At 34.7% G+C, this 23,712-nt stretch overlaps 1 protein-coding gene across 2 annotated transcripts in view; it reads right to left on the bottom strand.

The window, feature by feature from the left end:
- Positions 1 to 23,712, bottom strand: part of Adk (adenosine kinase) — a 468,242-nt gene that overhangs the window by 97,898 nt on the left and 346,632 nt on the right. For both annotated transcript variants that reach the window (XM_026390231.2, XM_026390232.2), the window contains exon 8: positions 2,543 to 2,578. In XM_026390231.2, the coding sequence (XP_026246016.1) occupies positions 2,543 to 2,578 (36 nt within the window). The remainder of the gene's footprint in view (positions 1 to 2,542; positions 2,579 to 23,712) is intronic.

Genomic DNA, 23,712 nt, shown 5'->3' with positions numbered 1-23,712 from the left:
CTTAATGAGGCCCTGAGTACCTTGGTGAGATCCTGTCTTAATAAAATTCAGAAGAACTAGTTTGTTGCTAAGAATGAATGTAAACCCAGCACATTCAGAGCAAGAAGTTCATCAGGAAATCTAAGTATGATTAGTCAGACTTACTAAACATTTTTTTTTTTTTTTTTTTTTTTTTAGTGGTACTGGGGATTGAACCTAGGGGTGCTCAACCACTGAACTACATACCTGGCCCTTTTTATTTATTCATATATATATATATATATATATTTATATATGATAGTAGAATGCATTACAATTCTTATTACACATATAGAGCAAAATTTTTCATATCTCTGGTAGTATACATAGTATATTCACACCAATTTGTGTCTTTATACCTATACTTTGATCATCACATTCCACCATCATTAATAACCCCATTCCCCCTCCTTTCCCCTCCAACCCCTCTGCCCTATTCCTCCCATGCTCCTGCTCCCTATCCCACTATGAATCAGCCTCCTTATATCAAAGAAAACATTTGGCATTTGTTATTTTGGGGATGGCTAATTTCACTTAGCATTATCTTCTCTAACTCCATCCATTTACTTGCAAATCTGGCCCTTTTTATTTTTTTAGACAGGGTCTCACTAACTTGCCAAGGGTGGCCATGAACTTGAAATCTTCCTGCCTCAGTGTCCAAAGTCACTAGGATTACAGGTGTGCACTGCTGTGCTCAGCTAACTAAACTGTTTTTTAAAAATTATTATGTAGATACTACTGGACTAAGATAATTTGTTATACAACATGTTATATTTCTAAATGTCTGCAAAATTGGTCATTTTATAGAATCAAAATATACTTTTTATGATAGCAGTCATTTATGTGTTACATGAATTTATGTTCTACATGTACTTTATATGTTATGTAAATTTATATTTTATAAGCTTTGATCTATGGAGAATTTTTATGTATCAAAAGAGAATATACATTTTTACTATTAAAGCTTAATATCAGGGCTGAAGATGTAGCTCAGTGGTAGAGTGCTTATCTACCGTGCATGAGGCTCTGGGGTGAATCCCCACTACTACAAAAAAGAAAAAAAAAATCCCCAAACCCTTAACATCAGTAAAATTTTAACAATGACTGAAAGCATTAAGCAATTTGTTTTTCAAATTGAATACTCCCCTGATTACATTTTGTCTTATATATCAATTGCCAGTTTGGGAAATCACAAAGTGAAACTTGAGATGACAAACAAAAAACTTGGAAATCCTTTTCTACATGACTCAACTCTATATTCACTAGAATATAGTAAAAAAAGGAACTACATTGGGATTGGGGCTGTAGCTCAGTGGTAGAGTGCTTGTCTCACAAGTGTGAGGCCCTGGGTTCAATCCTCAGCACCACATAAAAATAAATAAGAAGCTCTATTCTGGTTTCATCAAGTTCCGACATGAGTAAAATATATTACTTTGTTGCTTGATAATGAATATGCCGTTAGTATATTTAAGTAAGAGTTCCATCACAAGTTCATACACCTTTCTTTAAAGTTTACTCTTTAAAGAGCTCAGAGTAAACTTATTAGTGTTATTCAGTCAATGTTCATAGCTTCTCTAGATAGTAGACAATACTGAGTATGCAAACAGAGTTCCTATTAAATTAAAAAAAATTATTATCATATTTCAACTTGCTATATATAGAACTTCTCATTCTAGGTAGTTCTGGTTCAATAAATATCATAATCGTAAATGATTCATAACCTCAGTTAAATCTATCAATTAACCTGGGTTCATAGTGAAGCCAGTGTTTTCCAACAATTAATTGGACGATGGATATTATACAGATAAAAACATGGTCTTGACTGTTTTCTTAATTTTGCCAACAACAACCACATGGAGTTTTGAAATCTTGACAGTATAATGCTCCTAACAGGAAAACAGAATCAAGACCAGGAAATTAAAGCCAATTATCAATATTTTGCCTCAGAAAATTTACATCTATTTTATGTTATCTAAGATAAAGTGAGAGAAAAGATTCAAACAGGAAGTTCATATGAGCAGGATTTAAATTAATCAGTTCCTAACAACTGTTAAGTACAACCTTTTGGAAATTAATTTGCATAATGATAATCTACATGTGATAGGGCTGAAATTATTTAAGCGACATTATATTTCACTATTTAGTCTTGTTCCACCACTGCTTTAGCAGTGAATCCTTATGAAATGTAATGCAGCTAATGAGGTAGCTTTTTAACTGAACAAACTGACAGGCCCCATATCTGCAGAGGCAGCTTGAAACCGTGCCCAACCTCTTGGCTTCCCAAGAGGCTTTTCAAAATTCAATAAATAACATCTGTAGGCGATGTTGGGTGCAGACCTAGCAGAGTGCGTCATAACACTGTGCTGGCAGAACAAAGAAACCATGACGACTGCCAAGTTTCCATGGCAACTGCTGCGAGGCTCTGAGAGTATAATAGCACATCAATCACTGTCCAAAAGAACTTCATTATCAGCTAGAAAAAACCTTTAGGATCTGTTTAGTGTGCAATTGTGGGTTAACTCACCTCAAAGCCTTGCTCTCTAGCAAAAGTGGCAGCTTCCTGGAAAAAAAAAAAAAGAACAGTTAATTATAAAGTGCTAGGTAATGAAGAAATAATCCATTTTGAAACTCATTCAGTCTTTTACACAATTATTTCAATATACCCACATAGTTCAATTTTTATTCTTACACCAAAAAAGATTTCTTTTTTCTCTTGGCATATATATATATATATGAAAAGAGGTAGCATAATGTCAACACACTTCACAAGTTGGAATAAAGAAGATGTAGTGCATGTTTTTACTGTAGCTGCTACAGTGAGTTCAGGTGTTCTGACCTCAGCAAAGAAAGACAATCATTTGAAACCTAAGGAACATACTTGGTGGTTACATTTTTAATTAAAACAATACCTCTCAGAAAGCTCTTTTGGAGAGAAGCCTATCTGTTAATAAATATATAGATTCAGAAAAATCACCATTTTGCAATCCCCATGATGAAATTTAATAGACAAGGATCATTAATGGATGTTAAATTCACTGGATGAAAGGATGACAGGAAATTGAGTCTTTACATGGAATCAAAGTATCAAAGATTATATTCTGTGGTCACAGGGAGCAAGGCATAACTTAAAAATGGAAGGATTAAGCTGTCATCACTTTAACCCAGTGATTGATCCTATCACTTATCATCACTAATAGTGGGATCACCAAATATTTTGTGCCTTCTGTAATGATGCAGTTTGAAGCTCATAGCATCACCTATAAAGTATTCTGACCAAAGATTTTTCAAACAAATTAACCAAAACTTTAGTCCAATAACTTGCAGTCTCTGAGAAATACACAGAAATAGGGAAACAAATCAAAGGATACACTGAGAAAGCAATGGACAAATCTATAAGGTAGGACATCCACAGGAAAACTAGCTTAATCCTTTTAATGGGCTGTGTCAATAATAAAGTGGTGAGAGGAAAATGAACAAGGGCAATATGTGGACCTAAATTTGACCCTGTTTTAAACAAACTATCTGTAAAAGGTATTTTGGGGACAACTAGAAAAATTTTAATATAAAAAATGAGAATTAAATAATACTAAGAATTATGAGTTTGATAATGAAAATGTTCTTAATTTCTAGAGATGTATCCTGAAGTATTCAAGGATAAAATGTGATGAAATATGCAATTTACTTTACAATACACTGTAAAACATAAAAACCTTAAGTGAAGCAAAATTGGCAAAATATTAACAACTGTGAAATCTAGATATATATGGCATGTGGGGGTTCAGGATAACTATCTGTGTATTTGAAATTTCTCATGATACATGCCAATTTCCCTTTTATATAAGGGTAGCCAAAGTCAAACACTTCAAACATGGTCAAAATATTTTAATATATGAAGTTCTTTTAATTATCTTAAGAACATATTAATGTATACCCTGATGGCTTTATAGCAGGTTATCAAATAACAAAAACACATCTGTGTAACCAAATCCTTTCCCTTTTACCCTTTGATTTGTGCACATTTTAATTTTAGGACAGATAGAAAATGGAGGCAATATTACTTTTCAACTCTACTTCCCTCTTGAAAGCAGAAAGGAAAAAAAAAATACTGCAGACAACTGTCAAGAGCCTCTACATCTTAACTTACATTCCTCCAAAATTATCTCTGCCAAGAGATATTAATAGAAGGATGGGATTTGAGCCTGAGTAGTGAGCAGATCCAACTCAACTTAAAACGACTGCTGCACCAAGCCATGTAAGGCAGAAAGTACAGTCAGTGTCTCCAGCACAAATTTGGGTACTACCTACATGTTGAGGAAAACACTGAGGAAAAAAATATCTTATGTATGCACTACTGGTCCAATATACTAATAACACATAGATTTAGAGACCCATTTTGAGGGTTTGAAATAGTCAGAATGTGTGATTACAGCTGAAAACCAAAGTTAACAGAAAGTGATAAGCTGCAAGTACAACTCCTTAGGCAATTCATTGGAGTTGCTAAAGTCTGACCAAGTTAGCCTCAGCTGATTAAGACCACCCCATCCCTAAGACTAAATTATGATCTTGACAACAGGCTCAAGCAAGGCTAGCCTCTTGACAATGTACTTTCAACAGAACTTTGTATATTACAAAGTCAATAATATTTGCTGTCTGAGACAGCAAGGCAAAGGATAAAATATCAATGTATGTTTTCTAATCTGTCATAATTAACCAAACTGATTCTTATATAAAAAAAGACAACTGAAAAGCTCTTCTAGAACTACTTGTTTATATGGAACTTCATCAGAGCCATGAAAAAATCCCAGAGGACTATAACCTAAAGTTAAAATAAAGAATCTGTAGAATTAAAATTGTACTAAGACATAAAGACTGAAAATTCAGTTTTTTTTAATGTTCAGTTTTGCTAATATAATTTTAATTAGCAATTAACTATAATCTGATATGGTACAGTAGAATTGACTAGCTACAAGAAGATAAAAATATAAATGTCAAATTATTATTTTTTAAGAAAACTAAGCCCTAGGACATTTTCACATCTGTAAATAAGTCCAAACACCAATATATTTCTGACTGAGGAAGAACACATTTAAGAAAAGCAAACTCAATTTTCTCTTAGTGCAACCTTGTACAAGTTTGTGGAGCTGTGCCCTATCACTAAAAAAGCTAAGCACTTGTTCTGTGGCTTGAAATGATCTTATCTTCTGACTTCCTCCCACCTTTCTTTGATCTTGGGCTGATGCCCCAAGTCACTCCATTAGAGAAGGCAGCTGGCTCACACTAGTGCAGTCTTTCCCACAGCTAACCTCTGATCTGAAGGTGTTTGTAGATACAATGATGGAACAACATTTATTTTTCCCTTTCAGCAAAACAAACAAATCAACACAAGGGAACAGTTTGACCCAGTAAGCATTTTAAGCAGAATTTTTGTTCTCACTGTATGAAGGTACAGAAATAAAAGGCATTACATTAGAAAACAAGGAAGAAAGAATGGGCATAGATGGTGGGCAGAAGAGTAAGGCAGGTTCCAAATATCAGGGGTAATTCCAAGCGAACTGATCACATTAAATTGAAAAGGACTTTTTAGTGTGCCATCGCAGTAAAAGTGAGAAAAGAAAACAAGCAAGTCCCCATCTGTGCTGCCCCAGGGCGCCTCGTACTGAGTTTCACAAATCTAATGAAGCAGTCAGGTTAAAATCCAACTGCAGAGTAGATGTGACATGTGGAGAACAGCTAGGGTTAGAATAGAGAAGCAGGGCGGTTCCTAATGCAGGTGATTATCCATGTGATAATCATTATATTTACAGGCTTTCCATTTTAGATCTGACATCAAAAATCACAAAGGAGGAGGGATTAAGGAAATAAACAACCAACTCTGAGGCTTTCCTTCTCCCCTGAGAGTATAGCACTTTCATTCATGCATGACAAGCAACAAAAGCAAAACCAAACCAGCCAGGAAAGAGTATTTCTGAGAAGGCTGGATTTCACATTAACACTTCTTTCCATTTTGATAACTTTCACTATTCAGTTTCTCAGACAGGTCACATTTTCAGAATCAGTTCCCATTGTTGTCTATGCTATAATACAGTATCATTTTGGTTTACAATGAATGATACTCACATAATATGTCTTTTACAACAACAGAGTCATTTTTTCCTTCCTGGAATTGAGTGTTGTGAATAAAATGACATATAATTAAAGTCTTAGACACTCATCTACACCACACCACTTAGGATTTACAGTGGGCTTGCTGCTTCTCCAACCAGGCTAAAAGGGTGTGGATAAAATAACCATCATATATGGTTTTTGAGTTAAGATTAAAAAAAAAGGCTGAAATTCGTGGTTAATGAAAACTATGGAATGCTTATATTAAGAGCTATTTAAAGGGATTAGCAAGCTGCTATTAAAAAGCACAATTCTCAAATTATACAGGAAAATAGTGCATGCTTGTGTATATGAAAGAACTATTTCCTTTATAATCATATGAGGAGAAAACTATTTCTTATTTTGTCTAATAATATTCAAGTTCTTATGTATAAAGTAAATTTATGACTGTAATTGATATTAGTTAAAAATCACTATTCAGACTTTAATTTCAATTCCAACTATTTGTAACTAGTTATATAGAAATACAATTTCTATATACTGACCTTATATCCTGAGACTGTCAAATTCACTTGTTAATTGTTGGAGGATTTAATTTAATTTTTTGGAAATTATTTGGGATTTCCTAAATAGATGACTATGTGAGTAATCTGTATGAAAACAATTTTCAAATTCCTACTAACCATACCACAAAGATATTTTGAGAATTTAACAAATGCCTTTAAGACAAAAAATTCTCTTTGCTCCAGGGTGATCAGAAGGGTATGACTAAGTACCATTACAATCAGCCCAAGACCCTGTCCTCCCACTTCCTGCTCATGCATTTCAAGACACCAAACCCAGTTTAGAACTATTATCTGTCTGCTTATGTTTCCATCCTGCTTTTTGATCTCAGACCAGAGTCGTCCTGGGTGTAGGCAGAAATTTCATGTACTGAAACAAAAGAGGAGAAGGTACAACTTAGAACCAGAGGAAGATAACTTCAGCCTATCCACAGAAAGTAACCCACCCATCAAAAACAGAACTAGTATGTTGCTCCAGTGCAAGGAGTAAGCAGAATATTCTAGAGTTTGGTGGTCTGGTTCTCACTGGAAGTCCCCATCATCCTCACTTAAGTTGTGGGAGTTCAGAGCTTTGGGAGAAATAAAATAGATCAGTTTTGCTTTTTTATTTTGTTTGTTCATTTTTCCATTTGACAAATATTTACCCTCTAAATATAGTTTTAGGCTAAAAGCATCTGTTAGCTCAGAGGCATATCATACTACAGCTGTTGCAGACCTTAAAATGATATTAAACTGACTCCATAGTATTTGAAAGAATACTGTAACTTCTAAATGGTGTGGTATAAATGACAGTTTAAGACAGAATGGTATCTCTCTGTCCCTCTATATATGTAGACCTATGTATAAAAATCTCCATATATATTAAAAATTCATATATTTGGAGATAAATTTAGAGGTATAATATTCTCTTTGAATGGCTTTAATGGCAATGTCACCCCAGTCAGGATGCAATTAACAGTCAAATGGAGAGTACAGGGCTTAGAGTCAAAAGACTTAAAACTAGGGTCCTGGTTTTATAACACATTCGCCATGTAATCTTGAGCAAGTCACTAAGTATATCACTTTATCAATAAAACTGTGGTTAGCAATACCTATTTCATTGTGTTGTTGCTAGAAAAAAATGATGTTTTATGTTAAAGTGTAAAATCATTTTTGCCTATTGAATTCAAGTTTTTGGTATGATCTGAATATAAACAAATGATTCCAGAATATCCAGAGTACATTCAGTAATTTGTTCTATTTGTGGATCATATGTGTAGTAGATCCCAAAGATCCCTGATTCTGGTATTCAAACCCTTGGACAATTTCCTTCACTAGAGTATAGGCTAGACTTGCTTCTAACAGATATATAACAAAGGACAGTATATTTTGTTCATCCTCTTGATCCCATTTTCTTCTTTCTCTGAGCCCTTACCTTAGGGAAAAGAAGTTGCCTTGCTGTACCCTCATTGCGAGGTACATAACCACCACCCAGTGAGGCTTGCCGACAGACACCTGAGTGAGCTTGAAAGTGGATCCTCTCCCAGATGAGCAGCAAGATGACTTCAACCTGGGATACAGTGTGACTAGAAACTTATGAGAGACCCTGGGTCAGAGGCACTGAGCTAAGCTGTGCCTGGATCCCCTGTCTACATTTTATATATTGAGGGACTAAACCTTAGAGAGGTTTAATAACAAGGAAAATTCACATAAATTTCTCAAATTGTGTTAGTGAATACTTCAAAGCAAGTGTGGTCAGCATGTCAACCATAGGGTGAGTAAATTTTGGAAAGAAAATTTAGATGCATGCTATCTAAATGGTTTTATGCAGCTGACTATGATTAACCATTTCTTCAACAAAGATTAAGTGGGAAATATTACCTTTTGCATAGAATTCACTTTGGAAGCATCAAGCTTTTTTTTTAAAATTTCCAATGTCTTTTGTTATTCTGAAGCAATGATTATGTTATTAAGCCCACAGTATGATTTTTAAGTAGAGCCAGAATCCTTGAGAAAAATAGAGTCAAATTCTAATACCACTCTAACGTCTGCAACAGCTGTAGCAGAGATATACCTCCAACTCATGCTGAAATTTAATGATAAAGAAATACCTGCTGTTTCTTTCTTTTCATACCACATATATCATAACATAGAGACTTATGTTGCTTAAGCTTCTAAATGTTTTCTCATGCTGTTCTTTAGACTGAGTTGCCTTTCTTTACGCTATCTACAAAAATCATTTATATACTTTCTTATGAGGCCATTAGTGCTTTTTTACATTTTATACTGTTTCTTACGAGGAAAAGTTTGAATTTGTAAATAAAGTAAATGAAGACTGGAGAAAATTAGGCTAAGCATGAGCCCTGGGAATCCCTTTTAAAAATACATTTCATTCACAAAAATATCTATACTGTCTTTTCCAAGGAATATAACACACAGCTTTTTGGAGATTTTCAACCTGTGCTCTGACATTTATTACCATATGCTTCCTGTCTGCAGAATGCTGAATAGAAATATTATTTAACATTTATTGAGTGCCAAAAACTCTGTGGGACAATATATAGCTATAAAGACAGTCATGGCCTCTATCCAATAGGTTTATAATAAAAATTAGATAGACAGTATATAAATTATACCTCAATAAATGAGACTGAAAAAAACATTAGGCAGTCAAAACACAGGCCAAAAAATAGAGTTTAGTTTACAAAAGACTTAACCCTTTCACAAAATGGTTTATTAGTGGATTGATTTATTCTAGCAAGAAGAGTTGTTCATTTCTACCTTTAAGAATATTTAATGGTGGTAACTAAAGGAAAATTAAGTTAGAGCAAGTGTCTCATCACAATGTAAGGTTGATTAGCTAGTTAGACTAACTACTTCTAGTACAACAGTTTTTAGTTTTTGAAAAATGAGGAGAGGACAGGCTAGGAAAATTCTTATACATGTAGTATTGGGTATTTTACTTGATTCTTAATACGGTAACATGTGCTTGGCATAAAGGATAAGTAATTTGTTTACTTAATAAATGTCAACTCTTTTCTATTATTTCATTTGATCCTCACAAAAAATCCTAAAAAATAGGTATTACATTCACTTTACAGATGAAAAGCTAAAGGATTAGAGACATTAAAGTATGTCCAAAACCACACAGCTGGATCTGAACCTTTCTGAATGGTCTGTGATGGTCCGCTACTGAAGGACACTCCAGGTCTTATATCTGAAAGAGTCTTCATTTTGTCTTTGTTTTTTGAAGATATTGTGCTGAGTATAGAATTCTGGGTTGGTATGCTTTCTTCCTGTGCTCCAAGGTATAGCTTGTAATTTGTTTCTAAGAAGATTATCATCATTTTTTTCTTTGCTGCTCTCTCTATATAAAGTCTTTTAAAAAGAAACCTGATTGCCCTCATGAATTTTTTTTGTCACTGATTTTTTGCAATTTGATTGTGAAGTACCTTGGTGTAGTTTTCTTTCCTCCCTTGTTTTTTCCTCCTTTGGATTTGTTGAACTTCTTGGATTTGTGATGGGTTTATAGTTTTCACCAGATTTGGGGAAATTTCAGCTTCTAATTTTTCAAGTACTTTTTCTATATTACCGTTTCTCCCTAGGCCTCCAAATATGTAATATTAGGTCACTTGAAGCCCCACAGATCACAACTGTACTACTTTATTGTTTTCTCAAGCTTTTTCTCCCTACATGTTTCATACCTTCTATTGTTATATCTTCAAGATCACTAATCTTTCCTTCTGCAGCATCCCATCTCATCAAGTGCAGTTTTTATTTCTACAAGTTGTATCTTAAAAAAAACAAACAAACTATTTTATAAGTTTCTCCTAAACAGGCTTAGGATTTTCTTTACCTTACTGAAATATAGAACATATTTAGAAATGCTATTTTAATGCCCATGTCAATGAATCATAACATCTGTTATTTCTGAATCCATTTCTATGGATTAATATTTCTCCTCATTATGATTGTATTTTCCTATTTATTTACATGAACAGTTAATTTTTTATTAGATGCCAGACATGAATTTTATGTTTTTGGGTGCTGGAGATTTTGTCTTTTATTATAAAATTTTGAGATTTAATCTGAAATTCAGTCAGGTTACTTAGAAACAGTCGATTATTTTCATGCTTATTTCCAAGCTTTGCTAGGTGAGACAAGAGCAGCTTTTAATCAAAAGCTAATCTGGTTCCCTACTGATGTAATATCCTTTGGAGTACTAAACAAGATGTACCATTTATTGGAGGTTTTCCACTCTGGTTACTGGGGTCATAAACTATTATTGGCCTTATGTGAGTTTGGGGAATATGCTGTTGGTTCCTTTCCAGTGGTCTTATCCTTGGCCTTGAGTAATTTCTCACATACATGTGCAGATCCCTACTCAGCTGAAAAGTCAAGGGGAACCCTTTGCTGATATCCAGGGTGTGTACTCTACCTCCGTGTAGCTTTGCTTCTCTGCTACTCTTTCTTGAAAACTCTAGCCACCCTGGCCTCCTTCTGCTCTTAGCACTGTTTAAATTAAGTTAGACCATTCTGCATGGGATCCCCTTCTTACATAGCAGACTGGAAACTATCTAGGCAGAATGCTCTGGCAGTTTCAGGGATTATTCATTCTTTCCTTTCTCTTAGAGATCTGTCTGGTTCTGACTGTAGTCCAATATCTAAAAAGTGTTTATATATATTTGCATTGTTTCAGAAGGGAAGATAAATCTGACCCCTTTTACTCCATTACTTCTAGAAGATGTTCAGTGTAAATCCATGTTAAACATAGATCACAAAGAATCATGGAATATTTGGGAAGTCTGTAATGCTCTGTTTACTGGTTTAAAAAGTTTATCTACCAGGCCAAAGACAAGACAGATTGATCAGATATATTAATGTGTCATACTTCCCTTATATCTTATTGTACATTTATAGCTGTCTTACTAAATAATAAACATTTTTACTTTACCAGTAGTCAACACTGGGAACCCTCTAAAGAATAATGCTACTCATGTCTGAACTCTCCTTTACTTTACATATTCCACATTATTGTCAGAAGAGCTAAGACCATTTTCACTTTTTTTCTCCTTCTCCTCTCTTCCAATCAATAGAAGGCTCCACCATAATGCATCACCTATGCATTATGCCAGGTCAGCTACCAGCAACCTGCAGAACAAATTGAGCCTGCCACCTGTTTTTAGAAATGAAATTTCATTAGAACACAGCAATGCCTATTTGTTTGCATATTGTCTACGGTTGCTTTTATGCTACAACAGCAGAGTTGAAGTTGAGTATTTGACAGAGACTGTGCTATCTGGACTTTTATAAGAAAAGTTTGCTGACCCCTGCATTATGCTGTAGGATATTTATAAGTTTCAAAGCAGACTTCTTTATTGAGTTACCAGTGAAGAATGAAAAGCTATCTAGAAAGCATGTGGTAAGCTCTAAAATAAGTAAAACCAAATTAATAAGAAGGCAGTAAAAGGCAGGATAAAAAACCAACTCTTAGAAATATGTTTATGTAAGAAAATTTAGAAGGACTTCACAGATCAGGGCCTAAGATCAGATGAAAAAAAGAACAGAAGACTTTGGATGAGGAGAGATCAACTTTTAATAATTCCTTTTAGTTCAAATGTGCACCAAGGTCCTTATACTTTTCACATTACATGAACCTTCCCATATCTTCAAGCTATAATCATCACTGCCACTATAAATCTCACCCATAGTGAGATACTTGTGCTAGTTTAAAAATTTTACAAAATTAATTCTTAGAAATTAAGATAAAAGCAAAACAAAAACAAACAGTATATGAAACACAGAAATGAACAAGTACACAGGATACAGTGTGTTCTTCCTTTTTTTGTATAAGTTTATTGGAATAAAGTAGTGAGGGTAAGGCTTGAGATGTGGCAGATTAACATGGACTTTAAAGAAAATGCAATGGTTTGTAGCTAGCTCAACTAACACAAAAGCTCCATTATTCTTTGAGTCTTTTAGTTCTTTGGAGGGAGAAGCAGGAATAGAATTAGGAATTCCAGTAATAGTTACAGTCTAAAACAGCACTGTATTAAGTAAAAAAGAAACTTACAAGACTATATTGTAGTTTATTAACATAACAAAATACGTTAAAAACAAAGAAGCATGTAGTCTTCTATGACTAATGAAAAATAAAGGTAATTTTTCCCTAGGTTCTGTACAGAGAATATTGTAAGGCTGTAAAATTTAGACAAAATATTCACAATGGCCAGTAAGAAGTAGCAAGGACAGTCACATCACAGAAGTAATCAAAACAGGCCTTTTCAGTAATAAAATGAAACTCCACAACTACAAAGAAACAAGAGGAAAAAAATATTTTTTTGGGTGGCGCTGGGGATTAGAACCTAGGGCCACAAGGCAAATACTCTTCCAACCAAGCTATATTCCCAGCCCAAGAGAAAAAATTTAATGTTCATGAAAAAGAAATTGACTAAATATGTTAGAAAAAAAATCACAGAAAAATGAAAGGAAGCAATGAAGTAGGTACTCAATAAATGTTAAAATTGAAGCATGACTAACCTACCCTTGATATACGAAAAACAAATAGGTTTTAAGAAATACTGAATACTTTTGCAACACTCATATTGCATTCAACACCAAAATAGAGCCAATGATTTTAGTCCACAGAATGGAAAAAAGAAATACCCTCTTATTAGAATCTGAGATTAATAAGATTAATAATATTATCCAATTATAGTAGTTTGTATATGAACAATACAGTGGGAAATGAAGGAGTAGTATAGCACAGAGGAAGTACTGGTATTTTGATTATAATAAACATTATAACACGAGTGGGATAGCAAATGAGATACAGAATTATTATTATTATTATTTTTGATACTGGGGTTTGAACCCCCCCACTTGTTTTGGTACTGTGGATTGCCAGCCCTATTTTGTATTTTATTTAGAGACAGGGTCTCACTGAGTTGCTTGCTTAGCACTTTGCTTTTTGCTGAAGTTGGCTTTGAACTCATGATCCTCCTGTCTCAGCTGGGATTCCAGGCATGTGCCACCATGCCTGGCCCCAGCCCTTTTATTTTGTATTTTATTTAGAGACAGGGTCTTGCTGAGTTGCCTAGGGCCTTGCTAAGTTGCTGAAGCTGGCTTTGAACTCACGATCCTCCTGCCTCAGCCTCCTAAACTGCTAGGATTACAGGTGTGTGCCACTGCACCCAGTGGAATTATTTTTGTTGATAGCCATTTTGACTTATTGGACACAGATGGTTTCCACCTACACCCATCTTGGAGACTTCTTTCTCAAGGTCACCAATCTCAGCCTTTATTCTTGATCTTTTAAAATACGGCTCCATCTCTATCCCCAACCCCAGGGAAAAAGGATTTTTACACAGTGTAACATTTTAAAATATTTATTCTAAGAAACGAGTATGCATTTCCCTCTATTCTTTTCAAGATTTATTTTCAGATCCTTTCCAAATTTCTTTGTACCTTTGATTACTATTCATTTCCTGGGTAAACATTTTCTCTTCTTCAGATCTTTGGTCAGTTTGCCCCAATTATTCCTGCACATTTAAGGCCTTTCATTTGGATCTTCTATCTCTGTTGGAAAATCTAATAGGTAAATGATGAGACTTTGTTGATGTTTTAGAAGCTTTTTCCTCCCTACTTTTCTATTGCCTATCTTCTTTCCCCTTCTCTCTCCTTTTTCTTCTTCCTCATTTGCTAAGTGTAGTTTTTCCTAAGTGCAGTTTTTCTCTAGAAATTCAGTTCTCAACTATCTCAGCTTTTCTCTCTACATTTTGGAGGAGGTTCATTTTCCTTATTCCTTTCATTTGCCATAATCAGTAGATATCCTGCTTAACTTCCATAGTCCTTTTTTGCTTTTGGTACTGAGGATTGAATCCAGAGATGCCATGCCACTGAGCCACATTCCCAACCCTTTTTATAAAAATATTTTTTAGTTTATGGAACTTTATTTTTTGTTTCTTTATATATGGTGCTGAGAATCAAACCCAGTGCCTCACACATGCCAGGTAAGTGCTTTACCACTGAATCACAACCCTAGCCCCCCAACCCATTTTATTTTGAGACAGGGTCTCACTAAGTTGCCCAGGCCGCCTTCACGCTATAATTCTCCTGCCTCAGCCTCCCCACATACCTAGGATTATAGGTGTGTAACACTGCACCAGACTTCCAACACCTTCTTTTTATCTTTGCATTGACCAATTCTTAGTTTTGCCAACTCCATTATTTAAAGCAAAAGTCCTATAATATATACACCTTGTTTCCAATACTACTGACTCAAACTAAGTTAAGCCTATAATAACTCTTGCATGCATGATTGCTATATTCTATTTTTTAAAAATATTTATTTTTTAGTTTTTTAGGTGGTCACAATATTTTTATTTTTATGTGGTGTTGAGGATCGAACCCAGTGCCTCGCGCATGCCAGGTGGGCGCGCTACCACTTGAGCCACATCCTCAGCCCCTGCTATATTCTATTAACCAGTCTCTAGTACCAGTCTTTACCTAGTTTAAATGTACTCTTGAACACAACCATTGGATTCAACTTCTTAAACATCAACTGATTAGTCTTTGCTTAAAGAGCTACCTACTGTTTCCTGATGAAAGTCCCAGTTTTACAGTCTGACTTTCAAAGGACCTCCACAATGTGCCCCCATTTTTCCTTTCTAGCCTGATCTTTCACTACTCCCTTATCCATGTACCAGATGCCACTCAAACCAGAAAATATGCTATTCTCTGAACATGCCCCAGGCTTTTTTGCCTTTATGCTACCGTGCACATGTAGGCACTAAATGAATTAGAATACCTTCAACCACTCTTGTCAAAATCCTATCCATCCCTCCAGGGTTAGTTCAGCCATCTTTCTCTTAATGCAAAAGCTTTTTGAGTTGTTCTTGGTCTCTCCTTTCTCTACCTCCCCAAGTGGCTTTCTGCATTGCACAAGAATTTTGCTTAAGTTGTAAAGGGTTCTCTTATGGTAATTATGTGCAGACAGAAGACAGTTATTTCTATGGATATCTTATCTTCCTTACTAGATTATAAATTGTTAGTGCAGAAACTCCTTTTTCACTTTGTATCCTCAAAGCAACTAGCATATTATTCTGTAAAGTACATATGATAAATACTCATTGATTTGCCAAATGATAAGGATAAAGCACTCACCTTTAGCAAAGAAGAAAAAAATGCCTTCAAATATATACATCCACACTGACTTGATTTTTTGTGGTTCATAATTTGTATTTGGGATCAGAGTTTACTGACTTTAGTGCTCTGCATATTCTTCTGCTATGCTAGGCCTTATGTTGCATATATTCTATTTATTGTTCCTCCACCCTGCATATCAGTTTTTTTTTTTTTTTTTTTTGGTATGAGGTATTGAACCCAGGGGTGCTTAACCACTGAGCCACTTCCTCAATCCTTTTTTTAAAAAATTTTATTTAGAGACAGGGCCTGTCTAAGTTGCTAAGGCTAGTCTTGAACTTCCAATCCTCCTACCTCAGCATCCTGAGCTGTTGGGATTATAAATGTGCATGACCATGCCCAGTTTTATCAGCTTCTTGAAAACAAAGCTCTGTATCACTTCCTAGAACTGATTTTTTTTTTTTTGGTGGTATTGGGCATTGAACATATGAGTATTTTATCTCTGAGCTATATCTCCAGAGCCCTTTTTTGTTCTGAGAAGGGTCTCACTAAGTTGACCAGGTTGACCTCAAACTTGAGATCCTCCTGTCTCAGCCTCACAGGTAGCTGAGTTTACAGGTGAGTACCACTAAGCCTGGTGAATTTAATAGAATCTTTACTAAAAAAAGGAAAAGATCTTTAGGTCATATGAATGAGATTTTCATAGGTAATACCCAAGATTTTGGCTAAAAACTTGGAAAATTGCTAGTCTAATAAAGTCTAATAACCTTAAAGGATCAAGGTGTTTACTGCATTTCCAAGCATTATACAGAAAAATCAGAGACACTGATTTTCCTAAAAAAAAAAAAATCATATTACAAATTTTAAAATTACAATTATATTTTTAAAGATATATGCAGTCCAGACATTATTTTCCAGATACTGATTATCAAAGAGTACAGTATAATAAGAATTACAGAATAAATGCCAAAATTGCAATAGAAACGGCAAAAATAACAAACCCCAGAAATCATACAGATGAAATAACAAGGGTAAATAATAAGACCTGACTCAGTATGAACACTTGGTAAGTTATCAATGAGGAACAATTACACTCTGTATACTATTTTACTTTGTTGACATGCAATATAAATAGAAAATTTATAGCATGTGAGATAAGAACCTAAGTTTAACTGAGCCTACAATCAGCAATAACCTACTAAGGTACACTTTCACAACTTTAAAATGGTATCCTTTTCCCCATCAAAAAAATAAATGCTAAAAAATGTCCAATGTGATATATTCATGTCATTTTAATTGCCAGTACACACATTACAAACACCACACAAGTAGCTCAAGACACACTGCTAAATCTTATTATTTCAAAAAAAGATATTTCATACAATAAGTTGATCTTATATGTTAAGTTTTCCAAGAACAAGATCTAATTCAGATAGCAAACCTCTTGGAAACAGAAGTTAGGAACTTCTATGGTAACAATTGTAAAAATCTTGTGAAAGGAATCATCTGAGTTTTATCTCTAATTAACCTGACTGTACCTCACAATCAGGGAAAGTCAATTTTTGTTTAGTCAGAACAGATTAGTGATGGCTTAGACACACAAAAGTTTGAGAAGGGCTCACCAACTCAGTACATCTTGGGAACTAGGCAGCACTAAAAGTTAGCAGGAGCAGGCTGAAGGAAAGCAGCCTGAATTTAGAACTAGTTTGCCTTAGTGGAGGGCTTCATGCCTCCCATTTCCACTTAAAACTGAATAAGTCATTATAATTTTAACCTTTACCTACAGAATCAACATTTAACATGGTTTTTGTTATTGTAGAGATTTTGAGTAATCAATAATTTCTTCTTCTTTGTTACTTCACATTATTTTCTGCTAATCAATAGATGATGGTAACCTGTTATTCTTACTTTGAAAGGATGGCAAGGAAAGTTAGGAGTCTCAGGAAAGCAATGATTTATTCTTTTTTTTTTTTTTTTTTTTGGTGAGAGCTAATATAAATTTATAGTTTTGAAATGTATGAATTTTATAATATGTTTGTTGTTTACTAAATTTGAACTTTCATCTTAAACTTTCACATTATTTTAGGTTATATACATAGTATGAACTTATACTAAATATGTAAATGTATATTTAAAATATAACTTTAAGTATATAAAAATATCATTACTTTAAATTATCTACACTATTAATTTTTATAATTTTGGCTGATTAACTTGATTGAAGGATATCTTTACAATTCAGAGTTGTCACCATCTTTACCATCAATATTTATGCTCATTTTAACATCTGGAAAGCATATATCTTTCAGAAGTTTTGCAGACTCATTAATAATTGGATGCATTCTAAATCAGTTTTCTAATTCTAATTCAATTTTCTGAGAAGATTGAAGCTAGGAAATCTGAGTAGGAAAGAAGACTTCAAGGAGCATTCACGGTCCTCCAAACTGAAACTGCAGGGAGTACCTTCCAATAATTTACAGTGTTGAAGTGGATTTCTTTCATTAGGGAAGCTAAGGTCATTCTCTTGCTTTTCCAATTCCATTTGTTGTGTGGCAATGGCCTCCTCCCACTAATAATTGGTGAGCTGGTAATTGTAGCATTGTATCTTCATTGTATAGTGATGGATATCACAAGCCCAGTGGGCAAAACAATTAGTTGCGCACTGGAAAATGTGAAGGGAGAAGGGTTCTTTCCTTTACATCTGCAATAGCATAATCAGACTGCTTAGCTGGCATATGATTGCAGCAAGAGTACTGTTGGTTACACATTCAAGTTCACTGGTAATTCCTTCCGGCAGAGCTCCCTGGTTCAATATTCCTCTTCACTAAAGGCATGGCTCACAATCATGTAATTGTTGACTTACAAGTTGCAGAGATTCCCTCAGTTAGCAGCACCACTTTGGCTCAGATACCAGTAGTAACAGCAACCAAAATTAAAATGGTCCACGGTCCCACCGCCGGTTCTCCGAGCTCCATCGTCCTGCCCCGCGCCCCCTCCCGCAACACACCGCACAAAGCTGCGTGAGCGCCGCCGCCGCCGCCTCCGGCCCACCAATGATTTATTCTTGAGAAGAGAATGATAAACCATGTATGTGAGAGAATGTGCCAACAGTTTCCAAGATCTGTTCAGAAGGTTTTTAGAAGCATCCTAAATCATCGTTATTGGCACAGCATCTGAAAACATAGCCACCAATGAAAACAGCATAATTTTCTGTGCTAATGGGGAAGGAAATATATACTTTCATTAGTATACCCAAAGCAAATTATGTATATTTAAATTGTGAGATTTGGGAACTGTGCTAGATTCACTGCAGGTGTTTATTATTTGACAAATAACTCTGGTCTTCAATTGACAACTGTGACAATGTTAGATGTTATTTAGTACTACATAGGCAAGGGAGATTCTATATAGGATTTCTCTTGATTGTGATAAACTGGACAGATTTTTTACTATCTGCTATAGCATAAAGGAGGGAGCTAACTCTACTATCTGCTTCAAGAATTTTAATAATCAATGTACACATTAGATACCATTATTTCTACAGTAATACAGTACTCTGCTAGGCTCATCTCATTAAACAGTAATAAAGAAAAGAGAATTTAGATGAAAACAAAAATTAAAGTAAGGATACAATATGTTGTAACTGAAAATAAAAGAAAAAAACAAAGCTGGGCTTGGTAGTACTTGCCTAAAATCCCACCTACTATGGAGGCTGATGTATGAGGATCACAAGTTCAAGACCAGCCTAGGCAATTCAGTGAGAACCTGTCTCAAAACAAAATAAAAAAGGGCTGGGAGTATAGCTCAGTGGTAGGTAGGGTGCTTAAGCATGTGTGAGGCTATGGGTTTGAGCCCCAGTATCATCAAAACAAAACAAACCACCACCAAAACAACAAAAGGAAAAACTTTTGGCAGGCACGGTTTTTGATCTAAGTCTATAAAGATAGTTAAAATTTTAGGTGAAGGTATGATTAAGGAAAGACAGCAGTATGAAGTACGAAAGATATGTCCTGAGAAGAGTAAGTGGTCCCAATTGGCTAGGTCACAAAAGATGAACAGAACAGTGGAAAGCATGAATGTATAAAAGGTAGATTTAATCTGTAATTAGGTAAGAGAACAAATTTAATTAATTAACTATATGGTACATAGAAGGGGGTGAGAGATATTATGGTTTTTGAGCAGGTAAGTGACATATTAGGACTAAACTGCAGAAACACTGGCTTGAAGAAGATATGCAGTTTGTAGATTCAATATAAAAGGAAAGACAAGGGGAAAATTCTTAGATGGCAGTTCAGAAAACATGATAAGCACAAAGTAAAATAGTGAAGCACAGAAATGACAACTTTCGTGATATAAACAAACTTTAGGTGAACAAGCAGCTACTTTCCATGTTTCATAAAATAATGGTATAAAAGGAAAAAAGTCCTGGACTGGGAATCAAGAAACTTGAATTCCAGTTCTTCCTCTGCTTCACTTTCCCCCACTGTGACTTTGGGCAAATAGAGTTCTCATCTTGATAATGAGAAAGCTTACACTTTCTATCATTTTCTACTGTTGGTATCTTTCTGTAAAAGGTAAAGTATCATTTTAAAAGACAACAAGAGAAGATTCATTACTTCTTTCTAGAAGCCAAAATTCAAGAAACCTTTCTCCTAATTCATGGATACTTAAACTCTTGCCAAGAAAAACAAACTGTAAAACATAGAAGTTGGAAAACATGAATCATCACTAATATTAAAACCTACATTTGACAATCATGTTGCATGTAGTTTCAAACTTACTGCTGAATCCCATTAGTTTAAATACAAATTCAATAGAAATTTCTTATTTTATAAATAGCATTTAAATGTAGTCATAAGTAGAAACAAGAACCATATGATAGATAAGTGATAAAGACATAAGGAGGCTAGAAGGTGAAGGAGAAGAACACAGAAACAGGCTGAATATACTGTAGTAATGATTATGTGGGTAAAGTCAGAAGGCAAATGCTTGCAAATTTGTATTTTATATTGTGGATTTTCTTATCTGATGGGATTCTGAATTAATGCTACAATAAAAGATGAGGCACTTGTCATTTAAGAGGCAGAATTATTCCAACAGAACTCTGTGGCAAGTTCTTAAGGAATTTTACAACACATGGAAATATGCACCGCATGACTGCAAATAACAATTTGGGCTTTATTCTACAATTTGGATTTTATTTAACTGTCTTTTAAAAATTTTCTTCCATCTTCATTTCAATCATGTCTATTAATCTGAGAAAAATATTATTACATTGTCCCACTTATTAAAACCTATATTTTATACACTTTTTATAATATGATCCCTTGATTAAAAATTACCAGTATCACAGGCAGCAATCCTAAATTGTTAAAATCTTTTAAGTTCCTCATTTAGTTGTTAGGAGACCAGTTATGCAAATATCGTTTTATCAACTCAACAAGCACATGTTAAAGATGTAGTACTATTTCAGGAACACTACTGGCTGAATTCTAAGACTTATGATTTGACTCTTCATGTTCTATCTCCTCTTTTCTTCTCTTTAAACTTTCATCGGACCTTCTGGCTCTCAGAGTTTTAAAACCATCCTTTAAATAATTTAGTGTCCCATAGCTTTATATCCCTTTTTTACTATGTTACTAACAGCAATTTTCTCAGTGCTATAGGGTATAGAATAGGGAAGGACAAGAGTAATAAGTCAACCTGGAGGGATGGAGAGAATATACAACACAGGAAGCTAGTGAAGTTACCATCTGTGGCCAAGATGCCCATGCCCTAGGAAGCAGTGGCCATCAAACATTAAGGGCTCTGTCCACACTGCAGAATAACCAGTGTGGACAGAACATGGAGGACCTGGAGAACAGTAATTTTCTGAGTGTTCTACTTGTGTGAGATTCTGAGGAGGTAAAGGAAAGCATCCCCAAAGTCACTTATATTTAATGTCCCAAGAAAGAAAATTGAAATTAGAATTCATATGAGGAAAATAAGATTAAGTGACATTTTTTGTATATATGAAATTAAAAGAACACAATAAACACAAAAAAGGCTACCTCCAATACAAAATAATGTACTTATGACCACGTGAATGATAGTATAGGTATACATGTTGAGAAACATACCAAAATAGTGAGAAAATTTCAAGCAATTAAAAAAGCCAGAAATGGTTTGGTGAGAACAAGAATTCTGTTTGGAAGAAAAATAAAATAAAAGCATAAAAGCAAAGTGTATTGAAGGATGCTAAGAAAATCACAGGACTCCAGTCGTGGGCTTTCAAAAAGATTAAATGAGCCGGGCGTGGTGGCGAATGTCTGTAATCCCAGCAGTTTGGGAGGTGGAGGCAGAAGGACTGAGTGTTCAAAAGAAGCCTCAGCAATTTAGTGAGGCACCAAGCAACTCAGTGAGACCCAGTCTCTAATAAAATGCTGGGGATGTATCCCAATTGTTGAGTGCCCCTGAGTTCAATCCCTAGTACATCCCGCCCCTCCAAAAAAGAATACATGAAGCACCATTAGTTTTCCTGGGCCTGAAAAAGTTTTCAGATTTTGAAAATTTAAGGTGGTATATAATACAGTGCTTTCTTTTTTTTTTTTTTTCTTCAAGGGTCATTCTTCTAAATCTTGATGGGATCATTTAATTTAAATAGCCTTTCTGGGAGATTTCTGAGATTCTGGCTTTTGACTCTAAGCAAAAAGCTGTTAGAAGCCAAAGATTCAGACAACAGTGAGATGCTTGGGGAAATTGATAATTGAAACAGGTTATTTTCTAGATATACTTGTTGGAAAATTATTATACAACTGTATTCACAAAAGTAGTGGCTTTCAAGGCTATGACAGCAACCATAAAGTGTTCACTTACATAGATTTATATAATGCACATTCCTATTTTCTTAATTCAATTTCATTAAAAAATGGTAATTTTGTTGGGCACAGTGGTACATGCCTGTACTCTCAGTGACTCAAGGAAGCAAAGGCAGGAGGATTGAAGTTTGAAGCCAACCTTGGCAACCTAGGAAGACCTTGTCTCAAAATACAAATAAACAGGACTGGGGATGTACTCAATGGCAAAGTGCCCCTGGGTTCAATCCTCAGTACCAACAAACAAGAAAAAAAAAGGATTATTTTGTCTCCTAAAATTAATATCATTTACAAAATGACATAAAGAGCTTGTGCAAAAAGTCTGAGGGGACAGGAGAAAGAGCTCAATTGGGGCTGGGGCTGGGGCTGAGCAGCAGAGCACTTGCCTAGCATGTGTGAGGCATTGGATTCAATCCTTAGCACCGCATACAAAAATAAATAAAATAAAGGAATGCTGTCCATCTATAACTACAAACAACAACAACCACCACCACCACCACCACCAAACAAAAAAACAAAACAAAACAAAACAACCAAAGTAGGTCAGTGTGCCTGGAAAATAGAGGAAAGGCAGTGTTAAGAATTCTGAATATTGTTTTAAATAAAAACAAACAAACAACAAACAACAAACAAATCAAACAAAAGCCAAGATAAAACCTTAATACAAAGGAAAAAAATAATATTTGTTAAATGTAAAGTCAGAATCAGAAACCAAATTTAATTTTGCCCTTGACTTGGTTCACAAGGACATTTTTAAAGTTAAGAGTACAAAATATAATGCAAGTGTACTTGACACAAAAAACATTGACTCAATTTCTTGCCAAAGCAGGCATTTATTGAAAGCACATGTACTACATTAAAAAGGATCCTAAAATTTTATATGCCAGATTTGATAAGGGATCTAATTTATATTCTGGCATTTAGTTTGAAGCCTGGATTTGTAATGCAGCAATACAGTAAGGCCTTGATTTTTCTCTTTTCTTTTATAAATAAATCACATTTACTTGGTCACTGACAGTTACAATTACTACAAACTGATGCACTAATTTCAA

This window comes from Urocitellus parryii, chromosome 5 (genome assembly GCF_045843805.1).
Source record: "Urocitellus parryii isolate mUroPar1 chromosome 5, mUroPar1.hap1, whole genome shotgun sequence".
In the NCBI taxonomy this organism is placed as follows: Eukaryota; Metazoa; Chordata; class Mammalia; order Rodentia; family Sciuridae; genus Urocitellus; species Urocitellus parryii.
The sequence above is the reverse complement of the archived record's forward strand: the minus strand, read 5'-3'. Positions and strand labels throughout refer to the sequence as shown.